The sequence below is a fragment of the Sinocyclocheilus rhinocerous genome, unplaced genomic scaffold (assembly GCF_001515625.1).
Source record: "Sinocyclocheilus rhinocerous isolate Xijiao unplaced genomic scaffold, SAMN03320098_v1.1 scaffold1470, whole genome shotgun sequence".
In the NCBI taxonomy this organism is placed as follows: domain Eukaryota; kingdom Metazoa; phylum Chordata; class Actinopteri; order Cypriniformes; family Cyprinidae; genus Sinocyclocheilus; species Sinocyclocheilus rhinocerous.
In genome coordinates this window covers 543,765-556,916 of record NW_015652166.1, presented here as the reverse complement: position 1 = coordinate 556,916, position 13,152 = coordinate 543,765, and the positions used below count along the sequence as shown (strand labels likewise).

Here is a 13,152-nt window from a genome sequence, read left to right as displayed (position 1 = left end):
CTCTCAGTGTATCTGAGAGCAAGTCTTCAAGCAACTATAAACAAGACTGACAGATGTCATGTCAGCCGATGTGTTTTTAGCTTTATGTTTGCTTGCAAAACACCACAGCAAAGCCAGGCTTACAAGTTTTTTTTTCTTCTCGCAATTGCGTGTTTATATCTCTCAATTCTGACTTTTTTTCCTCAGAATTGCGAGTTATAAAGTCAGAATTGCTCGCAATTCGAATAAAAAAGTCAGAATTGCGAGATATGAACACGCAATTGCGAGAAGAAAAAAAGTCAGAATTGAGAGATATAAACACGCAATTGCGAGAAGAAAAAAAAACTTCACAATTGTGAAATAAAAAGTCGCAATTACCTTGTTTTATTTTTTTATTCAGCGACAGAAACGGGTTTCCATAGGTTTGGAATAAGTAGAGGGTGGGTAAATGACAGAATCAAATTTTGGGGTAAACGAATGCACTACTATATTATAAAACACTATACAAGCAAACATATTTGTTTTCTTTATTCATAATATCACAAACTACAATGTTTCAAACAGCACATTTTTGTGAGAATATCGTTTCAGTCAATATGGTTTTACTGCCCACAATTTCCCTTTCCATCTTTCCATCCATCCATCTTTTTTGTTGTTGTTGTTGTTGTTGTTGTATCTTAAACCGAAGTCAATTCCTCGATGACATCATCACAGGAAAGCACATTATTTTGGTGGGATTTTTTTGGGTGGAATATTCCAGGAGGAAGAATATCTTATAGATGCAAACTGTAGAAAGTATTTTAATCGATTGATGATCACAGAAAAGTAATCATGCATTCTGACGAAATGGCATCAAGACAATAAATGCAACGAATAATGAGATAGCTGTGAAAACATTTATCATATTGCAAAATTAGAGTTACGTCCAAGAAAACAGCATTATATGTTATATTAAAGAATCTACCTGACAAGGTATGTATGTTTGTCATGTACGCTTTCTTAGATTGCATCTAGTAGTCAAATAAAATCAGAAACAGGAAGAAATGGACAACAAACATGCATTTGTTGAAAGCATCTCGAGGGAAGTGTGAAGCACGATGGCAGCTAGTGGAAGCTGTTTGCCTGACTGTAGCTTGTTTAATGTGAGACACATTTGTCTCAGCGGCTCCTGAGCGTTTGGGAACAGTGGTTTGGAGTCCTGCAGCCTTCATCATCTCCATCCTCGTCATTTCCACAGCGTCTGACTGGATGTTTTCACACATTCAGAAACATCTAACTTCTTCCCGCTGTTGCACATCTTGGCCAGGTTCTGCAGCGGTGGTAGAGAAAGACGTTAAAAAGAACATTTTAATAATATTTTTGCTTCAACCTTAAAAAGCATACGGCATCATATTTGATCAACAAAACTTTTGCACACAATCTACTTCATGCCTTCGATCATCGGATTGATGGTTTAGACTATTTTTTTTTTTTTACAAACGTCCAAATCTTTACAGATTTTTATGAAGTAAATGTAAGAATAACTTTGATATTGTTAGTAATATTTCCAGATGAACACATACTGGACTGAAGCAGCTCGGCTTTACTCGAGTCTCCAGATTGGCAAAATCAGTGCGTCTCAAATCTGATCATCAGGCTTTTGAGGAACATTTATTTGTCCGTCTCTCAATCATCATTGTATTGCAGTGCATTATGTGTTTTGATCATCAAACGAATCATTTAAATATCATCTAAGACATATTAATGGAGATATAGAATGACAACTGATTTTTGCATCATTTTATGCAAGCAGTCTGCTATAATTGTTTAGTAGGTTTTTTAATTTGATTGCTTTTATTTTAAAATTACTTCTTTAACCTCACATATTTATTTATTAATAATTAGCGTTTCATCAACTCAAAAACCCCAGTTTGGTAAACTCACAAAACTCTCTCTCTCTAATATATATATATATAATTTGTATCTGTTGAGTATTCGTGATCATCACACTAGCAGCTCTGGCGATGCTGTTGGGAGACTGAAGAGCCGCCAATTCATTGAGGATCCTCTTCAAATCACCGGCACACGCTTCTGCTGGAAGTGACGGTGATATAACAATCTTCATCATATTCATATTCAATTCCATACACCTTTAGATGTGTGATTGCTTTCAGTAAAAGCAGACTGTAGTTTGTACCTGGCTCAGGTGCAGGTTGCAGCTGCAGGTACGGATGATCGAGGAGCTCTGCTATGGAAATCCTCTCTCTAGGATTGCGAACTAAACACCTCTGAAACGGACAACAGAGAGACGGTGAGCACTAAATATGAAACTGTAGGGGTTATTATACGACTGATCAGCACAGCCAAACGTCCTGCGCACCTTCAGCACATCGAGCAGGTCCTTCTCTGGGATATCGGGGAAGTCGATCTCGTGGGTCGGGTCTATGATGGCATGGATTTTGCTGATCTGATTGGTGATGTTCTGGAACGGAGTCTTCCCGTAAGTCATGCAGTACAGGATACATCCCAGAGACCACACGTCGCCTTTAGCACTGATCTGAAGAGCAGAGAATGATGGGATCACACTGTGCAATCTACCGTTATACACGCTCCCTGAAAGGAGTATATTAACAGGAGATCCGATAACGATTGAGGCACTAAACTAGGAAGTAGTCTTCTCACCTTTGACCCTGGTTTCCCATTGGAGGATGTGTCTTTAATGGCCTCTGGTGGCATGTAGTTTAGAGTCCCCACCTGACGGAGGTTATAAGAACGAGTTAATCAACGCAGCACAGTCTAGAAATGTCATTTCTATAATATTAGATCAGTCCTGTGCCGACCTGCGAGTCCTTCATGATGCTGGTCACGTCAGGCTGAATACGGTTAGCGATTCCAAAGTCTATCAGTTTCAGTGAAGCGTCCACAATCACAAAATTAGCTGGCTTTAAATCACTGTGGATGATACCTTCAAATGAAAAATATAAAGAAATCCATCAATTAAACAGAGACGTACATAAATAAACTGGTCAATAATGGTAAGAAAAATGTTTTTGTACTTTTGTTGTTTTCCTGTACAAATATCTAAACATTCTTATTTCTTACATGAGACTTACATGAGAATAAAATTCTAAATTAAGTGAGGTAAGAAAAATAAACAAATCAAATGGAAAACAAGTTTATTCTTCTTAAAGCATAAACTAAATTTTGATACGTTTCAGAAAACACGTTTGTTTTGCTTCAGAAGTGAACACATCTTGATTTAAGAATATTTAGATAATTTTACCGGTAAAGAAAATAAGAAAATGTACAAAATATTTTAGAATTTACAATTTTTGTCTTCTGATTTCTGGTATAAATATCTAAACATTTTTCTTGTTCAAAATGTAAAATGTTTCAAAAAGTGAGTTCACGCTTAAAACAAGAAAAAAAAATCTGTCAGTGGGATAAGTATAAAATAGCAGACAGATATTTTTTTCTTGTTTTAAGCATAAACACACTTTATTTTGATATTATTTTTCACGTCAGAAAACAAGACTTCATATCTTAAGTCATTTTGCTTCTCAAGTAAATGTATCTTGATTTAAGATTTGTACTGGAAAAAAATAAAGTCAACAATTTTCATTAATGTTAGGGTCACCTGCAGGTCTCTATTTTAGACGTTAACAACAAAGTCTGGCAGAAAAACTAGTTCACACAACTAGAAATCACTCCTGTTATAAACTCAACAAAGCTGTCTCTACACTAAAAATATAGTTGTTTTTGCATTCTACTATGTAAACATCTTTGACCATGCATGTTTAGATGGCGTGTCAAGTTAAAGATCTTCTCAAGATCCTGTGTGCTTTCCCGTTCCTTAGTCCTGTATCACATGCTTTTTGTAAAATCAAGATTGCATTCTATGTGAACGACAAGGTTGCAAAGACTGCGTGTTTGATTAGGGTTGGAGCTAAACTGTGCATAACTGTGGCCCTCCAGGAATTGAGTTTGAGAGCAATGCCTTAAACATACCCGAGTATGTCACATAACCTGCTTTCTGGAATACCCCCCTGGATACTTTGTTCAAATGATGTATGATGAAAGGTAAGCGTGCGAGTCACCGTGTTTGTGGATGGTGTGCACAGCCTCCAGCATGTTCCTCCAGTAGCACTTCCTGTCCAGAGGGTTGACCGACTTGCGGTTGCGCAGCCAGGTGTTGAGATCCAGGTGACCGCACTCCATCAGCATGTAGATGCAGCTGCTGGAGATCTCACTGCGAGCCAACAGGAAGTCATGTGATCAGGAGCACACTAGAACAGCTAGTACACCGTTTCCAAGCACAACACACTTACTAGTCATAGAGTTTAATGATCTGGTCGCTGTACTGTTGAAGATGATTCAAGTGCTCGATCTCATTCTTGTAGCTTTCCACGGCCTGAGCGTCGGCCTCCTCTAGATTCACATACTTCAAAGCATACACGTGCTTCTTATGGTCAAACACCTGATAGACCTGGATACAAACAGAATTATTTCTGGATCAAATGGAAATGCGAAATGATACAGAGAATACGTCTTATTTCATACCTTACTGGATCCGCCTCTGCCAATCATCTTGAAAATGAAGAACTGTTTGCCCTTGATTGTGATGGATTCGTTTGAGAAAGCTGAGGCAGGGGTCTGAGAGAGAAAGATCGCAGATTGTTCATTTAATTAACATTTCACACAAAGGGAGGCAGAAATGAAGCCCTTTATCTATCTGACTACATACTGCTATGTAGCAGCCACTTTTCATAATCCAGTCAATTCTTGATGGATCAAGTCAGATTTGATTTTTAATCATTCCCAGTATAATATTTTTTTTGTATGTTAATTCTTGATATCAGGAATGGATTTTTTACTAGTAAAAAAATAATAATAATATTTTTAATATCATTAATAGCATTTCCACTACTAAAAATGTGAATTATTGAAATCAAAAATAACAAAAATCAATCACTTTCAGAAATATGAATATCAAGAACTGAATTTGAAACAGTAAAAAGTGTAATTCTTGATATCTGTAACTGTATTGACGCTAGTTAAATATCACCATGCTTTGCCACTCAAACACAATTACAGATATCAATAATTTCTTACTAGTTAAAATTTCAGTTTCACATATTCTTGACATGAACAACTGAATTATTATGAGAAAGAACTATCATTTTTCAGCAATTCAGTTGACACTAGTGACAACATAAATTTCTGATATCTGTCATTGTTGCTGTTACTATTAATAAGGCCATTTTATTGATGCAAGTAAAAATTATGAGCAAAACATCTATTTCTGATATCAAGAATTAGCCATTTTTAACAAGTGAAAACTGAATTGTTGATAGTCAAAATTAATGTCCAGACAAACGGGCATGCAAATTTTAAATCGGCTTACAAAGCAAAATTTTACTTGTGAAAATGTAATTACAGATATCAAGATTAACGGTTTTTAATAGTGCTGAATGCTGATGTCATGTTTGGTATAAAGAACTGTAATGGAGAATTACCATTGTTACTAGCAAACATTTTATTCCTGCTATCAAGAATTATTATTTTAAGTAATAAAAACTGAATTCCAGATTATCCATCTTTCATATTCTGCAAAATCTGTAAAGTTCAAACAGCTAGCCATGGGTCTTGTCTCAACTTGCATTTTATTCTAATTTAACAATCAGTTTCATTCAGAAATAAAATCAAGAAGGTCCAGGTTCAGATGCATTGGGATCCCCTGTTTGTAACCGTCATAAATACACAATTATGCAAGCATTTGCGTTTCTACATTGAATGTCGTGTCAAAGTGCATTCAGAAAAAAAAAATGCAACAATATACAAATCATAAATATCTCATAAAATATTAGTAGATGCAGGGGGGAAACAGATGTTGAGGTCTCTGAAAAGAGCAGCTCACAAAGAAATGTAATTATTTACTCATGGCATATCACACTGATTTTAAGAAAGTGTTATTTTAGTATCTCTGGTAAAATACTAGCCTAGTTGTTCTTAATATTTTGAATTAGATTTTAATTTCTTATTTTTTTCTGTTTTAGTATTTTTCTGTTTTTGTCATTTTTATTGGATTTCTTGTAGCAAGTTAATTTAGTTTTTTTAGTACATCAACTTAAATTCTGTCTCGGCAACAAGCTGAAATTAAATAAGTGTACGTTTTTAATATTTAATATTATTTAAATTCATGTTTATTTTTAATGGAAAATGTTTTTTATGGTTGTAGTGAACAACAATAACCCTGCTTTGATAAAAAAATAAAATAATAATCAATTGAATGGTCACATACATAAAGAAACAAACATCAAATACTCCCTAATCTGCTCTGCATTTTTTCTATCCAAATAAAAGAATTAGGTTTGTCTCTATCATGCATTTCTCTGTCTGTCTCATGTTCCTGATGTACGTGATGTCTTCACCTGTGACGGCTGTGGGACGCGGGACACTCGGCTCTGAGGGGTGCAGGGCAACGGAGTGTGACCCATTTTCTGAGCTGTCGATGGAACAGACACAACCACTGGCCGCTGCTTCACCACAGGAGTGACAAAACTATGGAAGAACAGACGGAAAGCATGCTTGAGCTTAAGGCATGAAGGCCACGTCTGATCCGTGAGTTCGGCTGTGTTTTTACCTGTTTGCATTGGGGTCTTTGTAGTTGGGAGTCTGACAGCTGAGAGAGGGGTGTAATCTGGGAGGCGCAGGTGTTCTCAAAGCATGAAGTGAGGATGAAGAGGGAACGGGGACTGCGGGAGCTTTATGATCCTGAATGGAGTCACAAAACAGATTGATCACGAACCAATCCCAGCTGAGTCCACTCTAATCATTCTGAGCTCAAATATGAAACACAAAAGCGTGAGCTGTAAGCAGACCTCCGGAGACGCATGTTTGTTGATGAGAGTAGGGATCTTCCATTCGGATGAAGTCTCCTTGGCAAGAGGCTTTTGAGGATTTTCTTCTTCCTTTCTGTTACTTGGTGCTTCCAAATATTCTGCAAAACCAAACATTAGTATCATTCTTTTTTTGTACAACCATTTTTCACATTAACCCTAGAAGACACTCAAAGAAAATCAATGTTTGTTTGTTTTTTATAAAAACAAAACAATGCTCAAAACGCTAAATGTCTCATTAGGTGTAGGGTTAGGGTTGCATTACTATGTAACAATCACAGAGAAAAGTTCTTAAAGAAAAAAAAAATCAGGTATAACACACTGAAAAGATGTCAGTCTGCATGTGTTCACAGACTAAATATATCACTTTTAAAAGTAAACATAATAATGAATTCTTAAATGTAGCCACTAACAGTGATTACCAGGGTCCAAGCTCCAATGGCTCATGTAGACAATATGGTAATACAATGGCCATATTATAACAATATAGTATGATTTCAATGAATTATGGAAGTATTATTCTATGCATTATATTAAAAAACACAAATGATGTTGTCTCTTGATTTTAACTCAACAGCAATACATTCAGTCCCGCAACTTGACGAATAGGTTTTCAAAGTAAAAATGATCTTTAAGTATTTTGGAGCTCACAGATTTCTATGGACCCTTCATGACAGAACACAAATACGAGTCTTGTGTGAACAACACTGAAGTCCACCTCAAACAAACAGACTCGACTGCTGTGCACTGTAGATCAGTGACAGGCAGATGTCCAGCGACAGCAATTATGGTGTGAAAACACTAGCGGCTGTCAAAAAAAAAGAATTAGAATTTCGAATATTCGTCGAATTTAAAATAAAAATCCACATTTGAATGCCTCGCGTCTCGCACAAAAGAGCCGCATGTTTAGAAAGCCATGTAAAATTCATGCAAGTTCAACTTTTAAAAAACATATCTCGAGACTTTATGGCGGGTTTTTTCCCATCCCACTGCATCTCATGTTTTTAAATGAAAAATGTACTCTGTGTGATTGGCTTTCGGTCCTTTGTATTAAACTATGTATACATACATGCTGCTGTTTTGTTTATAGTAGTTTAAGCAACTTAATTATAATTGGTTTATAAACATTATTTTAAACATGATGCACTTTTTTCACAGATAGTCATGTTATCTTATGCTTTGATGAAACGTGCATTAGTAATATTTTGCTTATTGCGCCCTCTTGTGGCCTCAAGAGAGAAGCCAAAAGCTTTTCTTCACCCTAAATGAAATTATGCATTTTAAATTCGAATAGAATTTGAGTTTTGATAATATTTAAGTACAAAATTCGAATTTAGTTTTTCAGCCATTTTGACAGCCCTAAAATACACAGCAGCAAAAACAAATAAAGACAGCTCTAAAGTGCACCTCAGAGGGGAAAAAAAGTCTCCTTTAACAGAAAAGTATGACACTAACCTGCAGCGTTCTCTTCATGCTCCGCAGGAAGCAGATGAGTTTTACCAGACTTGAGATTTCTGATGGCGGTCTGCAGCAGTTCAACCGGCCGTGCGTTTGAGCTCAGCGCTTTCTGCAGAATCAAATTACTCTTCCTAGAGTTACCTGAGAGATTTTCAAAACATGTAATTATACAGGCATTAAACACACCTTTACTGTTAATAAGCCAAAGAAATGACACTTCATACTTCTGAGGTCATAATTATGAGCCCGTCACAAATCAAATGCTTTGTGGACAGAACGAATAGACAGCATTAGATTAAATAAAAAAATTCAGATGCACCCACCCATAACTGCAATAGAAGTCATCAATATATTTGGTACATCTTCTCAGAATAAAAAGATGCTAAATTCAACAAGTGAATATTCTAGGCGAACACTTGCATACAGATGACCTCAAAGCTAAAAAACTTGAACTATAAAAGCCAGACTAGTCTATTTTTGAGTGCATGGGGTCTTTTTAATGTACTATATTCTTACTAAACCAACAAATGTCATGCATTACCTTGTGAGAGCTCAAACTGAGCATGTGCGATATGCACAAAAGCAAAAGCTTTACTGTGCGATCTGGCAATACTGAAATGATCCGGAGCGTCTTCTGGATCTTCAATCCTGTAGAGGTGGCAAAGAACAAATTACTCAAGATTATCAGCTGCTGACATGAGACTTAGGGTGCTTTCACACTTGGTTCGATTGCTTGGTCCGAACCCGAGTTCGATTGCTCCCCCCTCCCCCTGCCCCACCACCCTTTTTAAGTGGACTCGGGTACAGTTCGCGGGTGCGCACCCGAGTTCGGAAGACAGCGTTCACATCATCCAAACGTACCGAACTCTGGCGTCAATCGAACCCGGGTGCGCACCAAAAGTGCTAGTGTGAAAGCACCCTTAGTGCAATCCACCACTGACTCACCCTTTCAGCTCTGCATATCTCACTAGCATTCGAGCATAGCTTTCAGTTTTGCAATGCTTTGCCAAAGGAAACCTGGCGAACACTTTAGAGTAGCAGTCCAGGAGTTTGAAGAGAAACGCCGGGTCTGAACCAGGGTCTCCTCTCTTCTCCAGGTTCTTCAAGAAGATCTGACAACTTTCAGGAGAGTTTGTGCTGATGAGCTGGTTTATGTCAGTGGTTTCTGTGAAAGAAGGAAGACATAAATCTATCAGAAAAGAGTGCACTGCAACAAAAAGTTGCTTGAGCAAACCCAACATCCTATGATAGTTGAGTAAAAAAAAAAACAGACTAAAATGAAAGTATTCTGGGTCAACAATGGGTCATATTATGTAAAAATGACCTTCCGTTCGAGCGGTTTCTTTTCTTTCTGCTCTTTGTAGGAGTGCTGTGATAGTGTCGCCCTCTTCAGTGTTTCCCCTCAGATGATCTGGACTAATCAGAGGAGGCTGCACAAACATAACAACACTATTCAGTACTAGCTTTACATAGTGAACGTTTACTTTCTGAATGTTGTTGCTACTCATAACTCTCAGCACTGGCGAGTTTAAGTCTATTTTAAGGCCGGAAGACACTTATACCTTCAGGTTTAATAAACTGTAGGAGTCCCCATCTGGAGTGCCTTTCTTTGAGGAACACATGGGGAACGTGGAGCGGACATTTGAACCACTTGTTTGCCTGGAGAAAATCAAACATTAAAGCTTGAAATTTAAAACAGTGCGACTATGAGACAGTTTAACACTTTTACATTATTACTGCTATTAATGAAAAGGATGTTTAAATTATGATTTCAATTTTAATAATTAAACAAATCAAAGTATTACTGTTGCAATAATATTGTACTTGTAAAATACATAGATTAAAAGTATTTGTAAACCTAACATTTTTTCTCTTGTATTTTCGCATTTCACGTGGGTCATGCTTCTCGTAGGAAAATAAAAATACGCAACAATTGCATCCCTGGAGTACTTAACTAACTCACTGAATTACAGTACTCAAATGACTGATATTTATTTTCGTTCATATCGCCGCCCCTGCACAGGTCCACATCTCTCACCTGGAGAAACCACTGCCGTGTGCAGCTGGAGCTTCTGGTTTCTGAACACCGTCACGGTCACTGCTCTCGTTTTCAGGGATAGAGAGAGGCACCATGGGAACTCTTTCTGCCTGCAGCGAGGAACACAAGCAAACACATCAGTTTCCACTTTCGAGTGTGGTTTGCTGATGGACTGACATCCTCTCTCATCTTACCATGGCTGTTCTTCTGTGTTGTGACCCTGCTCTCCACACAGGCATGCCCATGTTCTCTGGTGGACTGAACTTCTGATCACTCCTGGAATGCAGACTGTTTGTTAACATCAATTCTTTCATGGTAAAAAGAAAAATTCTGTCATGGGACATATATTCCTTAGGCACAAATGTTTTTTTGAACTACGTATATGTGGTTATTCTTAGCCTTTTAATGATATTCAATATATTGCTTGATTTGATATGCCCTGCAAACTTGTCATGAACTTCCCATGAAAGAACAGAACTCATCATACCCGTGGTGAAAAGTGCTGCTGCTCTGCAGGTCACATGTTCCATCAGATCTTCTGGAGCTGCTTCTCACAGACTCGTGTGCATCGTCATGTGCACACACTTCTCAAGGCATTTAAAAGACATGTTTAATTCATGAAAAGCAAAAGTATACATTACAGGATTTCAATAAAATATAACGAAAACATTTACAGAAAATCTTCAAATTATGATTTATGCACCCTCATGTTGTTCCAAGTTCCAACCTCTATTACTGACTTTCTACCTTAAAATTTTTTAATAATGCACTGGTAGTTTTTCACTGGATATAAAACTGGACACAAAAGTATGGAAGCCTGCTTCCGCCACAGAAGTTAATAAAAATAAAAAAGTGATTTTATCTCACAATTTTTTTTTAATCATAGGTGCAAGTTTTTAATTTGCAATTCTGTCTTTTTTCCTCAGTGTGGCAGATTGTTAGATAAAGTCACAATGACCTTTTTTATTCTATAGCGCAAACAGGCTTCCATACAACAACACCACAGTAAAAAGTAGTCGACATGATGTAAACTAACCTGTTAAGTTCTCCTTATCTTCATGTGAGAGGAGCTGGCGTTTGCCTGCGTTTAGATTCCTCACGGCAGCCTCCAGAACGCGCCTGGGTTTAGCATTCATTTCAAAAGCCTTCTGAAGAATTAAAGTGCATTTCTTAACGTTGCCTGGAGAGAATGTAAGCAATGAATGACCTTGTGTTCTTCTCAATCAGCAAACTTTTTTTTTTTGACAGAGGCAAAAGCGCCTTATATTTTGAAGTCCTTTCAGATGATGTATAAATCTCAATTTCGAAAAATTGACCCTTATGACTGGTTTTGTGGTTCAGGGTCACAAATGTTACTTTTGATAAATTTAATGCATCCTTTCTGAAGAAAAGAAAACAACTGTACTGACCTAAGCTTTGGAACAATATTTTTTGAACAATATGTGGTATCATTATGTGATATGTTTTTTTGAACTACGTATATGTGGTTATTCTTAGCCTTTTAATGATATTCAATATATTGCTTGATTTGATATGCCCTGCAAACTTGTCATGAACTTCCCATGAAAGAACAGAGCTTATCATACCCGTGGTGAAAAGTGCTGCTGCTCTGCAGGTCACATGTTCCATCAGATCTTCTGGAGCTGCTTCTCACAGACTCGTGTGCATCGTCATGTGCACACACTTCTCAAGGCATTTAAAAGACATGTTTAATTCATGAAAAGCAAAAGTATACATTACAGGATTTCAATAAAATATAACGAAAACATTTACAGAAAATCTTCAAATTATGATTTATGCACCCTCATGTTGTTCCAAGTTCAAACCTCTATTACTGACTTTCTACCTTAAAATTTTTTAATAATGCACTGGTAGTTTTTCACTGGATATAAAACTGGACACAAAAGTATGGAAGCCTGCTTCCGCCACAGAAGTTAATAAAAATAAAAAAGTGATTTTATCTCACAATTTTTTTTTAATCATAGGTGCAAGTTTTTAATTTGCAATTCTGTCTTTTTTCCTCAGTGTGGCAGATTGTTAGATAAAGTCACAATGACCTTTTTTATTCTATAGCGCAAACAGGCTTCCATACAACAACACCACAGTAAAAAGTAGTCGACATGATGTAAACTAACCTGTTAAGTTCTCCTTATCTTCATGTGAGAGGAGCTGCCGTTTGCCTGCGTTTAGATTCCTCACGGCAGCCTCCAGAACGCGCCTGGGTTTAGCATTCATTTCAAAAGCCTTCTGAAGAATTAAAGTGCATTTCTTAACGTTGCCTGGAGAGAATGTAAGCAATGAATGACCTTGTGTTCTTCTCAATCAGCAAACTTTTTTTTTTTGACAGAGGCAAAAGCGCCTTATATTTTGAAGTCTCCTTACCTTGCAAAAGCTCAAACTGAGCATAAGCAATGTGAACAAAGGCAAAATCCTTACAGTGGGATCTCGCTATGTCAAAACTAGCCTGCGCGTCATTTACATCTTGGATGCTGTTGATGAAGAGAGACTAAATTAAATAATGCATTCAAATATTTGGCAGTTGAAAGTTGATTTAAGAAAAAATAAATGTTCACCTAAAACTACAAATCTGTCTATTTTCTCACCCTCACAACATTTCAAAGCATATTAAGTATATGTGACCCTGGAGCACAAAAGCAGTGTTAAGTCGCTGGGGTATATTTGTAGCAATAGCCAACAATACATTGTATGTGTCAAAATTATACATTTTTCTTTTATGCCAAAAATCATTAGGATATTAAGTAAAGATCATGTTCCATGAAGATATTTTGTAAATGTCCT

General features: G+C 36.9%; 2 protein-coding genes across 4 annotated transcripts in view; both read right to left on the bottom strand.

The window, feature by feature from the left end:
• The window catches only part of LOC107713906 (2-oxoisovalerate dehydrogenase subunit beta, mitochondrial-like), a 97,201-nt gene extending 96,002 nt beyond the window's left edge, over positions 1-1,199 (bottom strand). Inside the window, exon 1 of the mRNA XM_016519555.1 lies at positions 1,076-1,199. Coding sequence (XP_016375041.1) covers positions 1,076-1,199 — 124 coding nt within the window. The remainder of the gene's footprint in view (positions 1-1,075) is intronic.
• The window catches only part of LOC107713924 (dual specificity protein kinase Ttk-like), a 14,764-nt gene continuing 2,028 nt past the window's right edge, over positions 417-13,152 (bottom strand). The window contains exons 4-25 of one of the 3 annotated variants that reach the window (XM_016519590.1): positions 12,736-12,842; positions 12,489-12,632; positions 11,940-12,036; positions 10,548-10,629; positions 10,354-10,463; positions 9,878-9,974; positions 9,640-9,745; positions 9,261-9,480; positions 8,857-8,963; positions 8,313-8,456; positions 6,840-6,958; positions 6,602-6,732; positions 6,390-6,519; positions 4,519-4,611; positions 4,287-4,444; positions 4,056-4,207; positions 2,799-2,923; positions 2,641-2,712; positions 2,339-2,515; positions 2,156-2,246; positions 1,967-2,052; positions 421-1,288 (exon numbers count right to left, since the gene is read on the bottom strand). In XM_016519590.1, coding sequence (XP_016375076.1) covers positions 1,205-1,288; positions 1,967-2,052; positions 2,156-2,246; positions 2,339-2,515; positions 2,641-2,712; positions 2,799-2,923; positions 4,056-4,207; positions 4,287-4,444; positions 4,519-4,611; positions 6,390-6,519; positions 6,602-6,732; positions 6,840-6,958; positions 8,313-8,456; positions 8,857-8,963; positions 9,261-9,480; positions 9,640-9,745; positions 9,878-9,974; positions 10,354-10,463; positions 10,548-10,629; positions 11,940-12,036; positions 12,489-12,632; positions 12,736-12,842 — 2,632 coding nt within the window. In that variant the 3' untranslated portion in view covers positions 421-1,204. Of the gene's footprint in view, positions 1,289-1,966; positions 2,053-2,155; positions 2,247-2,338; positions 2,516-2,640; positions 2,713-2,798; positions 2,924-4,055; positions 4,208-4,286; positions 4,445-4,518; positions 4,612-6,389; positions 6,520-6,601; positions 6,733-6,839; positions 6,959-8,312; positions 8,457-8,856; positions 8,964-9,260; positions 9,481-9,639; positions 9,746-9,877; positions 9,975-10,353; positions 10,464-10,547; positions 10,630-10,840; positions 10,938-11,389; positions 11,530-11,939; positions 12,037-12,488; positions 12,633-12,735; positions 12,843-13,152 lie in introns of those variants that run through there. The other 2 variants (XM_016519591.1, XM_016519592.1) reach the window with 2 other exon arrangements.